At 41.3% G+C, this 11,888-nt stretch overlaps 1 protein-coding gene across 1 annotated transcript; it reads right to left on the reverse strand.

The window, feature by feature from the left end:
- Positions 1-1,754: 1,754 nt before the first annotated feature.
- Positions 1,755-11,026, reverse strand: syt4 (synaptotagmin IV). The gene is made up of 5 exons (XM_042512468.1): positions 10,718-11,026; positions 7,468-8,087; positions 7,058-7,381; positions 3,486-3,606; positions 1,755-3,027 (listed from the first exon to the last, which is right to left on the reverse strand). The coding sequence occupies exons 1-5, from the start codon at positions 10,749-10,751 to the stop codon at positions 2,708-2,710; spliced, it is 1,419 nt and encodes a 472-aa protein (XP_042368402.1). The 5' UTR covers positions 10,752-11,026; the 3' UTR covers positions 1,755-2,707.
- Between the last annotated feature and the right edge of the window lie 862 nt (positions 11,027-11,888).

Below are 11,888 nucleotides of genomic sequence, written 5' to 3' on the forward strand. Positions count from 1 at the left end.
TTGAACAAAACATTGTTCAGGACAAAAAGTCTTCCCATTTGAGCATCAGCTAAACGGCTCTGTCATAATTGGTAAGGTAGAGGAGTGGGGTAATGGGATGGTAGCAGTGGTGCACGTTGCACAGGTCTATTTTATTGCTTCAAAGATGACAGCAGAGGTTTTAAAAAGAAAGCAGTCTCAGAGAGCGACCTCCCAGGTCAGAACCACTGAGGGAGAGCAGAGCGACAGAGCATCCTGCTTCTACAGATGCTTCACCAGCAAGCACATGATGCAACTCGGTGTAAGACTAGAGACTGGCAGAGAGATGGGGGACAGAGGCAGGATACAGAGCGGGGTCATAAAGATGCATTTCTTAGATTTAGACGTATTTTCAGAAAAGAAAGGCACAAAGAAAAGGGAGGGGCATGCTGAGCCAGCTGTCCTCCCTCACCAAACCACTTAGCTGATATTAAATTCAGACATGATGACTTCATCCTGGCGCACTTAGCCACTCAGCAGTTATTACATCATCAGATTTGGAAAGGGGCCCGATGATGTCATCCTCAGGGTGGTGGAGGTGACCACGCACACACGTCCACGCACAGACTATGTGCTGTGGTGTTATCATATTAAAAGAGGCTTTTAGCCAAGATCTTATGAGTGATTTCCTGTGAAATCAAGCTAGTGGATGTGACGATATTAAAATAAAATCTGAGCTTAACCTTAACTTATTCCATTAATCCTAAAAGAGCTAAAATGCTTTGAGTGGTAATAATGTACTTCCAAACGCACACACATTCCCGTACTCCTATCTTTGAGAGGACACTCATTTACATGATGCATTTCCTGGACCCTTACCCAAACTTTAACCATCACAACTAAATGCCGAACCCCAACCCTAAGCCAAACCACATTCTAACCTGAACCTTCAAGAAGTATTTGATATAAAGGACCTCACATAAAACTAGGCTGTCTCAGACAAGTACTTTTCATATTGGTGCTATAGGACCAGAAAAAGAGAAAAAGAACACTTTTGCTCAAAAGGTAGAAAACCTACAACTATCAGAAAGCTGATTTCCCACTGGCTGGTGATTGAATGTGGACTGGTTCGTCTGACACAATGGCGGCCAGCCTGATCTTGTGTTAACCGTAAGCTGAAACATGTTTCTGACAACACTTTAGGAGAGAAATATGCAAATAATTAACAGAATCTTGATCAGAGCTGCTTAGACTCTTTTTTGGCCTCAGATTTAACTGTGCAGAAAGCAGAACGGTGCCCACTTTCTGTTTACTAACTGTCACCATCAAAACATGGTGATAAAATATGTTTGTGAAAACATTTTAGGTGAGAAATATGTAGTGCAGTAACATAATTGATATGATTTTGGTCAGAGTTTGAGAGAGAAAGAGAGAGAGAAGAGCAGGTGTGTCTCTCGATCAGCTGTAAACTCTTTGAGTTGTGTCTTTCAATCACAGATGATACAAAAATGCGGAAGTAAAGCCTAGGCACGGTTAGACTGAGGGAGGCCTACCACAGTTCATCTACACATACGACCCACATTGTTTTGATACAAAGCTGGTTGAAAAAAATATCCCTTTCAGGCCATTTTTTTGCCCTTCAGGTAGGATTTAAAGAAGTGAGGACCAGCCTAAATGTCCTCACTTTGTTTTAGAAAATGTTTCTGACCTCACGATGTATTAAGTGCAAGAACACACACACACAATTAACTTCACATACTCCTTAAAGAAATACTTCAAACTCATTTTTTCTCAGAACTTGCCATATTTTATAGTAAGGTACATACATTTACATTTCAGCTGTCTTTGTGCTCACAGTAAGGGGGACAAACACCTACAGTAAACATTATGTGGCTCAAGTCTTTTCAGAGCTAAGACAAACCCACACCCACACACACACACACACACACACACACACAGTCGCTTAGCACAAGCACTCTCATATCGAAACACGCACACACACATAATTGCATCCACAGTTAACTGTCCCCAGTGCACTCAGTCTGTTCCAGTCTTTTCTCAAACCACCTAATTTAGGCCTTCTTGTACTTAATAATATATGAAATACCACTTATACTTACAAAACATGTTCAACAAATCAACCATAAGAGTACAAAACAAGAACATAAATAAAAACGGTCTACATCTTTATGAAGAAAACATTGTCGTTATAAAATAAACTTTAATAATCCACATTTTTTACAGCATTTCAGATGTGGTTCATTATGGTTTTCATACGATGGGCTCGGTTACTATTTATAAGAGGAAGAGCTGAAGAAAGAAGAAGAAGAAGGAGGAGCAGAGGAAGAAAAGAAGAGGAGTAATAGCGACATTTAAGACATTCTGCACTGCACACGGTTACAGTGACAATTGGCTGTTGCCATGGAGATGATGTTGCATGTTACCAGGTGATTTTCGGTGACAGTCTTTGGGATCGTTTAAAGCTATGGGGTTCCCTTTGTCATGCCCCACCCTTCCCACTGAACCCCAATAACTTCAAAGATAAGTGATTGAATGATTGATTAAATGATGACATCACTTCTAATGACCCTCCCCACAACATCAAAGTCCCCTCCCACTTGTTTCCCACACTGAAAGTCCAACGGGTCCTGGCTAGCAGGATGTTAAATCCCGCCCTCCCTCATTCCATCCGTGTTGTGGTTGTACCAAATCGGATATGGATGACAGAATCCACCAACACCCCGGCGTTCTAATCCTCTGACAAACCGTGCCACTTGGCAATCTGGCGACGCGGGTGGTCGCAGATCTCCCTCCAGTGCTCGCCGGGCGTGCCCGCTGCAGATGTGCCAAGCACCAGGCGCCCGAGGACGGTGTTGGGGCAGCGTGAGTTGCCCGTGTCTGAGTCCATCAGTAGCAGCTCCACGCTGGTGTCTCTCAGGCCCTCGTCGGAGGGCAGATCAAAGACAAACAGCTCGTTGAACACTGGGTTGGGGGAGCACTTCTTCACATGGGTCTTCTTCTTGCACACGCGCTTCTTCCCATGGTACATGTTAACCTTGACATATGGATCTAGAGAAGAATGAAGAGAGCAAATAAAAAAAGTAAGGACAGATGCAAAAAAAGGCATGGTGAATATCCATCCCTGCGGTGGTAGCAGAGAGCCATATTACTCCAAAGCTGGATCAATACGGCAATCAATAGAGCGGAAATGATGGATGTTGGTGATGAGGACAAAAGAGGCTGCCTGTGTAAACACTCTGTGTGTGTGTATGTGTATGTGAGCGCGCATGTGCTTGTCACTAAAGTGCTCTCTATCACATCCTGATCAGATTACTTGAGTGCGGTGGCGGTGTCATTATGGCAACTATCACAGCATCCAAAGTAGTCTGGGCTGCTTGGCAGGAAGAGGAAAATTAAGGCATCTGTTTATGTGGAGAAAGTTCATGCACTCATGCATTTGTGTCTGTCGGCTGAAGCAGTGATCCTACGGATTGCATTTTGAAAGGTTCAGCTTAACGTTCATTTACCTGTTGGTCCATTGTTTTCAGTCTTGGGCAGGTGGCGAGCTTTGAGGACGACCACAGTCAGAGTGTTGGTGGTGGACTGGTAACACAGGGAAAGCAGTAACTCGCCTCGGCCTGAGGACTTCTGTGGAGAGACAGAGGACGGGTGAATGGGTGGCAGGTGGTGGGATACAGAGTATTGCTGGGTTTTTTTTTGTTTTTTTTTTTAAAAAAGGTGATGCAAAAAGAGATGGCAGGTGTGAAAGGGGACTGAGAAGAAAATAATTTCTAACATGTTTAGCTGCTTCTGAACAAGACATGAACTGGCATCAAAGTGTATTCAAGGCAGCAGACTAAAAAAAACAAAAAAACAAAATATGTTTTCTCCTCACTATTAAACTGAACCGCCCACTTATTATGACCCTGTTTATTTCCAAAGTGGTTGTATGTAACTAAAACATCTGTTGTAATATATTTTTGTTAATACACTAACCCTTTGAAACCTGGAATGACATCACTTTTCTAGTACTGCATTCAGGGGCCTTTCGTGTGCATTTAAACCTTTGAAACTTGAAAATGGCAATGAGCAACTTGGCAAGAAATTATAAACTCTATACATTAACAACTAATAATTTATTCACCACTCTCAACAATCCTGTGGTAGAACCTACAGTTGCTTGTTTTGCAAATGGTGTCAGCGCTGTTAATTAAATGGCTGTCAACTCAATATTCACCACCTGCTTATGCAGCGTGTTCTCTTATCTTAACCAGCACAAATGTGTGATGGAGAAGCTCCCTGATCTGCGATACACATCCACGTCTGTGTCCACACCCAAGAGAGCTGACACCTCGGATGCTGTGATCACACCTAACGGGATGTCAAGCCTTCAGCTCATGGTTTCTATGGCAATGAGAAGTAGCACAGAGACAACTTTGAAAATACACATTTCTATACAATTCCTCTTGAGACGTTGTAGATCTATTATAGATGAAAGAACAAGCTACTACACGCAAAAAATTCACTACTCTTATTGTTATATTTTTGTCGTTCTCAAGGGTGGAAACAGGGCGATGGCTATGCTGCTTGCGACATGCTGTATCGATTCCCTTAGGTTGTGTCTGCTCACACATGCACACACCTCACAAAGCAGTGAGACATAATCTGTGCCATGCAGACAAAGAGAGCCACCACCCTGTTGGCAAAGGGCTGCCTCTAACGAGAGAAAACAATGCAGACGGCTCATTTTAAGAATTCAGCCAAAGATCCTTTAAAAAGTCTTATTGCTGATATTTATACTGGGGGCTATTTCTTTCTACTCTGTAAAGCCTTTTTGTCACCATCAAAAAGGGTTGTTTGCACTTTTATTTGCACATGAAGTGGTTCTCTTTTTATTGCAGGCGAAAAAGTGCCAATATGTTCATTCATTTAAAGAAAAGACAGCTTATACACAGTAAATAACTACAGTTAATGAGGCCGAGCATTTTTTCTCTTTTCACCTGCCAAAAAGACCCACAAAAAATCCCATTGCTAAGCAATATCACGTAATCTAAAACTAATTTTCTATTGATTGAACTAAAAAGTGTTCAGACACAGCCGACTCCTCCCTACAGCTTTATGAGAGTTGTCTCTCCTGGGACCCAAATGAGAAATGGAATTGAAAAAAAAAAAGGTTATACTCAGCGTGGAGAGAGCCAGCAGAATATAGTTAGAGAAATACTATCCTCTTGATGATAAAAATACAGAGGGGGCTCTGCCGAGGGAGGAACAAACCTTTTATATTTCTCCGAATCTGAGTCGCATATCCCAGCACTTCTTTGGAGTGCTATATCGTATCAGGGATCTTTAACGATATTACAGATAGCTCACAATCCTCCTGAGAAGGTACAAATGTGTGCGAACATATCCTCTCCGACCTGGTAGGCACAGTGCGTCCATTACAGCTCTGCAGAGTACAATCTGAGCCCACAATTCTATCATTACATTGATATCATCTCAGATTCCACCTACAAATCTAAAGAGTGCTGCTGTATACAAGACCACAGACCCGTGATACAGATAGAGATATCATCTTACAATCTATTGTTCGAATTCACCAGTACTCTGAATGTAATGTCACTAATTCAAGTTTATTCCAATGCATTCCCAGGAAATATACAGAATATACTCGTGGTTCTAACAATACTACAGCCCACATCTCAGAAAGCGGACCGGATACCACAGTACATGACACTCCTCTAAAAAGGAGTAACATCCTACTGGAAATAAGCTAAAGTACATTTGCGGTCCTCACAGTTACCAGGAAAAGCCTGTCTGGTGCAGAAGTCAATTGACCACCAGCCCATAGATCCATAATGGTGTGGGTATCACTCCAATCTATTCAATACACCATTGGAAAATGAAAAATGTCTATCTGATTCCCTTTTAATTTGGCCATTCCTTTTATTTTCTTGATATAAAGATCTTCACAAAATGAATTCTGTGAATCATGAGGAAAATGGTTTGATTTTTTTTTTCAAAAACATGAGGAGAAGGCACTTTACCTAAACATGGCCCCCAAAAAAATGTCTTTCCCCTTTTTTTTCAAAAAAGAAAAAAAAAAAATCAAACCAACTCGCTCAAGTTGCAAAGGGTTAAATAGATAATGAAAGGTGACCGCAAAACAAGATGTTGATCCAGGTTTTAAATGGTTAACCTCAATAATTTGTATAATGGATTATTCAGTGACTGAAGCATTGTTTGCTAAGTGGCAGGTTATTTGAGAGGAAATATGCCATGTATATAATTCAGCTGTTAAATGCATTGACCACAGAGATTAACTATTTTAGAATAATCAGCACTGTGTGAAATTGGGAAATTCAGTAAAAGAGGATAATAAAATGGAGCAAAAAATGGTAAGACAATAAAAAAAAAAGAAACTGTGAAAGCTTTCATGCATCTGGACTCACAGCAGTCAATCCAAGAACAGCAGACCTTAGTATCAGCTTTCAAATCCATAATGGTGCAACAGCTCTCGTCTACTGCCCACACAAGGATACACTCCCTATCCGCTTTCTCTACTGGCTTCATTTAACATTTTTCTAAACTAACTAGTGACAGAAGCTATGAAGGGAATTTCTTTAATGCATTTGCAAAATGTATTATTGAAATTCAAAATTAAAAGCTTTGGTTCAAGGTGCAGATTATGCCATTAGAGTAAACTGAAAGCAGTATAAAAAGGTGTGGTTTTAAGAGCCATAATGTGATGCATGTCATTTAGGTAAGTTACAGAAAGCTCCATAATTTACATGTCTATTATAGTTTAGTAAGTAAATGTTTTTTAGGATGATAATGTGCTGATTTATGCGTTGATTAATAGTGTAATGGTGGAAGCACTTTAGCACATTTTGGTTATAATGAGAGAAATGCTGAGTCATTATTGGAGCCATTCTGCAATTTCAAGTGGTTTTGTGGTCAATTTGACTGTTATATAAAATAAAAATGTTGCATGCTTTACAATAATCTCACTGCATGTGTTATACATCTAATGCCAGTGGAAAAAAACGTTTAACTCATGACAAAAAAAGTGTTCAATCATCCAAATTTTTCCAGATCCTACCTTGACATTCTTTTTGATGATCTCTCGGCTCATCAGGACTCGCCCCTCCGTTAAGTCGATCCCAGACAAGGGTACAAGGGTCTCTCCGATGACCTCATCGCGTGAGAACCTATCAAAGCTCAGCACCATGAAGTGAAGGGCCAGCTCTGACACTCGGGCCAGTGGGATCCCATAGAAGCTGAAGGTTTCATCAAAGGCGGGGTCCAGAGTCTTCCTCAGGACTCTGGTTTTCACTCTGTGCTTTTTCTCCGGGAGCAGGGTCAGCTTAATGTAAGGGTCGGAGGTCAGTGACTGCTCGTCAGTTGGTGTCAGGCCATGGGCTTCCTGGATTGGAAAATCAAAATAAATCAATTCAAATTTCTATTAAAAAAAAAAAAAAAGATTGTAGACACATAAATCTAAACACATACCTTGATATGGACGATGAACGCCTTCCTCTCTGGCTGGTACTCCAGGGAGAAGTGGAGGGTTCCTAGCCCACCCTCTCTCTCCTCTCCCTGGGGCTTGTCCACAGCTGGGGTGGGCGCCTGGCTGGAGAGGGTGCTGCATGGTGAAGGGAGGTCACGGCGGTCCATCACCCCAGGTTGGGTGAACCCTGCATGGGGAGAAGGCAGCTCCAGGTCCGGGGAGCTGCGCACCTTCTGGTGGTGGTGATGAAACGGTTTAGTGGTGAAGTTGCCATTCAGATCCCGTTTCTCCAGATCCAGATGCATTGCCGGTCTGGACCCATTTGGGCTTGATGCCAATTTACTGGTGCCAGACGGACTCATTGGCGACACAGTGTGGCAGTTTCCGTTAACATCAGTTTTACTGGTGTCGTTAGCTGCCGTGGTGGCAGGTGCAGCAAACTTCTTCTTGCCGCTGAGGCTCTCTGGGTAAATGTCGACCCCTTTGAGCATGTGCACAAACTTGTAGGGAGGTGTCTTCTGGGATTTGGTGTTTTTACGCTGGCAGCAGATCCATGCAAAGGCTGATGCAGTGAAGACAAGGCCGAAGACACTCACCACTGCAACACCTACTGGCACTGCCACTATGGAGGAGGAAAGAGTGTGGAGGGAAGACGAAATAACTCGTTAAAATTGTCTGACCACACGCCCCAACAAAAATGATGAAACAAGCAACAGTAAAACACCTCGACAGATTTCATTGTTGAATTATTGCAACAGAATCCATTTTGTGTGCAAGTCTGACGCAGGCTGCTATCTTGACTCAGAGGAAGATAAAAACAACACAATCTGTTCGACCCTCATGAAGTACCATCAGTACTGGGTTCATATTCCAAACTGGCTACGCCAAATCAACAGGAAACAGCTGGTGTAAGTAATGAAGTGCCGGAAAAACCACATAACGTCATTATGTGACTGTTTGATTTTTTTGATGGCAAGTTTATAAAAATGGCTGAATCCAGAAGCGGAACAGAAAAATAACAGAAACTTCGCAACAAATGCAGAAAGAAATGCCTTTTTTTGACAAGTCAGAAAAATATACAACATTTTTTGACTGACAACCAGGCCAAAAATATGCGATATTACCTTTGTTGTATTAATTTATATTCCTAATACAGCAGCACTTTAAGGACCCAATCCCTTTTAAATGGTACTTTGGTCTCCTATAGTATCACTAAAATGTTTCTATGGAGACAAATTACTGACATATTTGCCACTCATGTTTGAGTTCTTTGTTTCGTGGCTCTGAACTGTGACTCAACAGCAACCATGCTGCCTTCTCATGCAGTCAGAGTTAATTATTTCAATGGAGGAAAACGTGCATCATTCCCTGCAGTTAAAAAGGGCGGCCCAGTGGAAAAGCACTCAGGTTAACACTCATACAAAGAGCAACAGAGAGAGGAGGGGGCACCAGGATTAATCACTCATGTATCTTTTCATCTGTGCAAATCGATTTCATGTGTTTTGGATAATCAGATGTTTGATCATTGCCTGGGTGATTCTGATGTTGAAAACGTCATGTTAATACACAGAAATATATATATATGTCAATATGTATTTTCCTACATTTGATTATCCTAAACACATGAAATCGATTTGCACAGATGAAAAGATATGTCAATTATTTTTTTAATCACTGGTAAGGACGTTGTGTTTTTTATTTTGGCTTAGGGAAGGGACGTACTGCTTTAGAATGCTGCCTGTGTCTTTAAAAGGCAGGTTTTCTTTTAAAATCGCTGTAGAAAACAGTAATTGTCGTAGAATTTCCGATTGCCCTTTAACGATTTAGTTTCCGCAAAGGTTTGCATTTTGCTTAATAAATTAGCAGGGTTTTTTTTTTTGTTTGTTTGTTTTGTTGTTGTCTATTCCTGTGCTTTTCTGCTTGTTGCATTGGCCCCATAAGCATATTTAATATTAATATAAAAAAACTAATAACAACAAAGTCACATATCAGCTTAAGTATAGTCCCTTTGCCTGTGCATTAATGTCCAGTGCATATACAATTAAAATATAACTATCAGTATAATTTCTATGGTGTTAAGTTTTTTTTCTGAGATAGTTGCAGGTACAGAATCCGTTCATTTACTGCCTTAACTTAACTTAAATAAGGAGGGGCAGTAAGCTCATTTCAATTTTAGATCACAGCACTTGTACACACTGTTTTCTCCGTTCGCCTGTCATTAATATTTCAGCCCAACATCCTGGGTGGAGTGGCTTTCAAGGCAACAACAACAACAGACAGATGGATGTGGCAACGGGAGGGCGGTGAGGGAGCTGCTGAACCGAGAGGAAATAAAGAAAACAAACAGGTGCTTTCTGGACTTCACCTGTGCTATAGTAACACCTGCTTAATCCGTTGATAATTAATAATAGTAAATGAACTTTGCTCATATTCATATCGTAAACCATGTCACCACCTCCCTATTGGTCCTGACACTTAGCAATGGTTCATTATTTATGACAGAGGAGGGGTGGTGCAAAATGGGGGAGGCACTTATAATAACTTTTAAGCACTGGGGAGGGAGTTATGTTTTTGTGATTTGGGTAAGGGTGGGACATTCAACCTAAAAATGGTCACGGTTTGTATTTATTTTAAATATCATCAGAACCTCAAAGCCTGCAAGTGGCAAAGGCATGTTTTCGTTTCTTTAAAAACCTCAAAAATCACACCATTTATGACAGACAAAAAATGTGAAATTCCTCTCTATCTATCTATCTATCTATCTATCTATCTATCTATCTATCTATCTATCTATCTATCTATCTATCTATCTATAAATAAAATAAACAATGTAACACCCCAGCCACCCCCCTTACTCCAAATAAAGTACTGTCCCTTAATGAAGCTTTCGCCCTTAAGCTAACTGCAAAATGGAGGCTGGAGGTCTTCCCAAACACGTTGTTACACACTGGACAAAGCCATTCACTTTCACGTTTTATAAAATAAGCTGCTCTAACATACTTAGCTGTAATGATGTTTTAAAATGACTAAAACTTAGCATAAATTAACATGAAACACATTAGCCTTTTGCTAATCTGTATCTTTTAAGTATTGACTGACTAATAACCCTAGTTAATACTTTCGAGATGAGTCATATAATGAATAACTAGGTACTTTTCTTCAAGCTTAACCCCCCCCCCCACTATAACACCAACAACCACCAACAATAACACATTCAGTATGTGTGTTAATGAATGAAAGGGTCAGACTCACCGAGCTGAGCGCCGTCCTCCACCATTGGAGCCATGATCGCTGTCCGAGGTGCTGAAACAGTCCGTCTGTTTTTTCACACTGAGCTCTCTTCTCTCCGGTGAACTCGCTCTCTTGATGATGCGGCGCAATGTATCTCCACAATGTCTTGGCTTTGATTATGTTAAATAATGTAAAGGCTTTTGTACGGCTTCAATAATTGAAAAAGCAGTCTTGTTTTCCCCGAGAGAAGGATGGAGGGATGCTCTGTCCTCGCCCTGCTGCTGTTACTCTGCGATGCCTGAGTGTGTCTCAGAGGCGGCAACACCCCGTTTCTTCTCCCTCCCCCTCTCCCTCTCTCTCTCTCTCCTTGTTTCCTCGGTTTCTCTCTCACTCCCTCTGCACGCCAACTCCTCCCCCCTCCCTCCCTACCGGTAACGCTGAGCTCATCAGTGCTGACGCAGTAGTGACGGAGGCTGGCTGTGAAATCAGGACCCCCAGAGTAACTGCACAACAGGGCTGCCAATTTCCCTGATTGATTGTTAGGGAATGAACGGTCTAGGCCTGTATCTCTCTCCTGCGTGTGTGTGTGTGTGTGTGTGTGTGTGTCTGTGGGTACGTGTACATCCTTTCTCAATAAGACTGGTGAATGGATTTGGTCCTATCATTCATTAAAGTAAGAGGTAATTTGGCTGATAGGTTCTTATGCAGTGATGCTGTCCTCTGAAATAGATTGATAGTAATTAGAGTAACAGGTTGGTTTATTAGGACCAATTCATTTAATACTCTACTGTGTGTACTATGCACTGTTTACGGAACAAGTAATCACAAAACTTACAGAGTGCTGCAAATGAACAGCACAATGAGGTACAACCCTGAGGACTACTGACATAATGAGAATCACTTTGTCCTTAAATGCACTGTTGAGTACAAGTAACATACTGAAGCCTTTGTTTAAAGTGACAGCAAAACTCAGTTTTCATCGTTTTTCATACAGTGTTAATGAAGTATTATATATGACAGCCAGGTGTCTACAGGTATTAGACACTTAAATCTGTATGTTTTAAGACCTTTAGGAGCTAATTTTTCACCAAATTTAAGAATGATCTTTTTTTTCTTTGACAAATCATCCCTTTCTAATTAAGGCATTGCAGCATTGCAGGTAAAGGTAACTAACGCCAATAGCTTCAAGTGC

Source organism: Plectropomus leopardus, chromosome 23 (assembly GCF_008729295.1).
Source record: "Plectropomus leopardus isolate mb chromosome 23, YSFRI_Pleo_2.0, whole genome shotgun sequence".
NCBI classification, from domain to species: Eukaryota; Metazoa; Chordata; class Actinopteri; order Perciformes; family Serranidae; genus Plectropomus; species Plectropomus leopardus.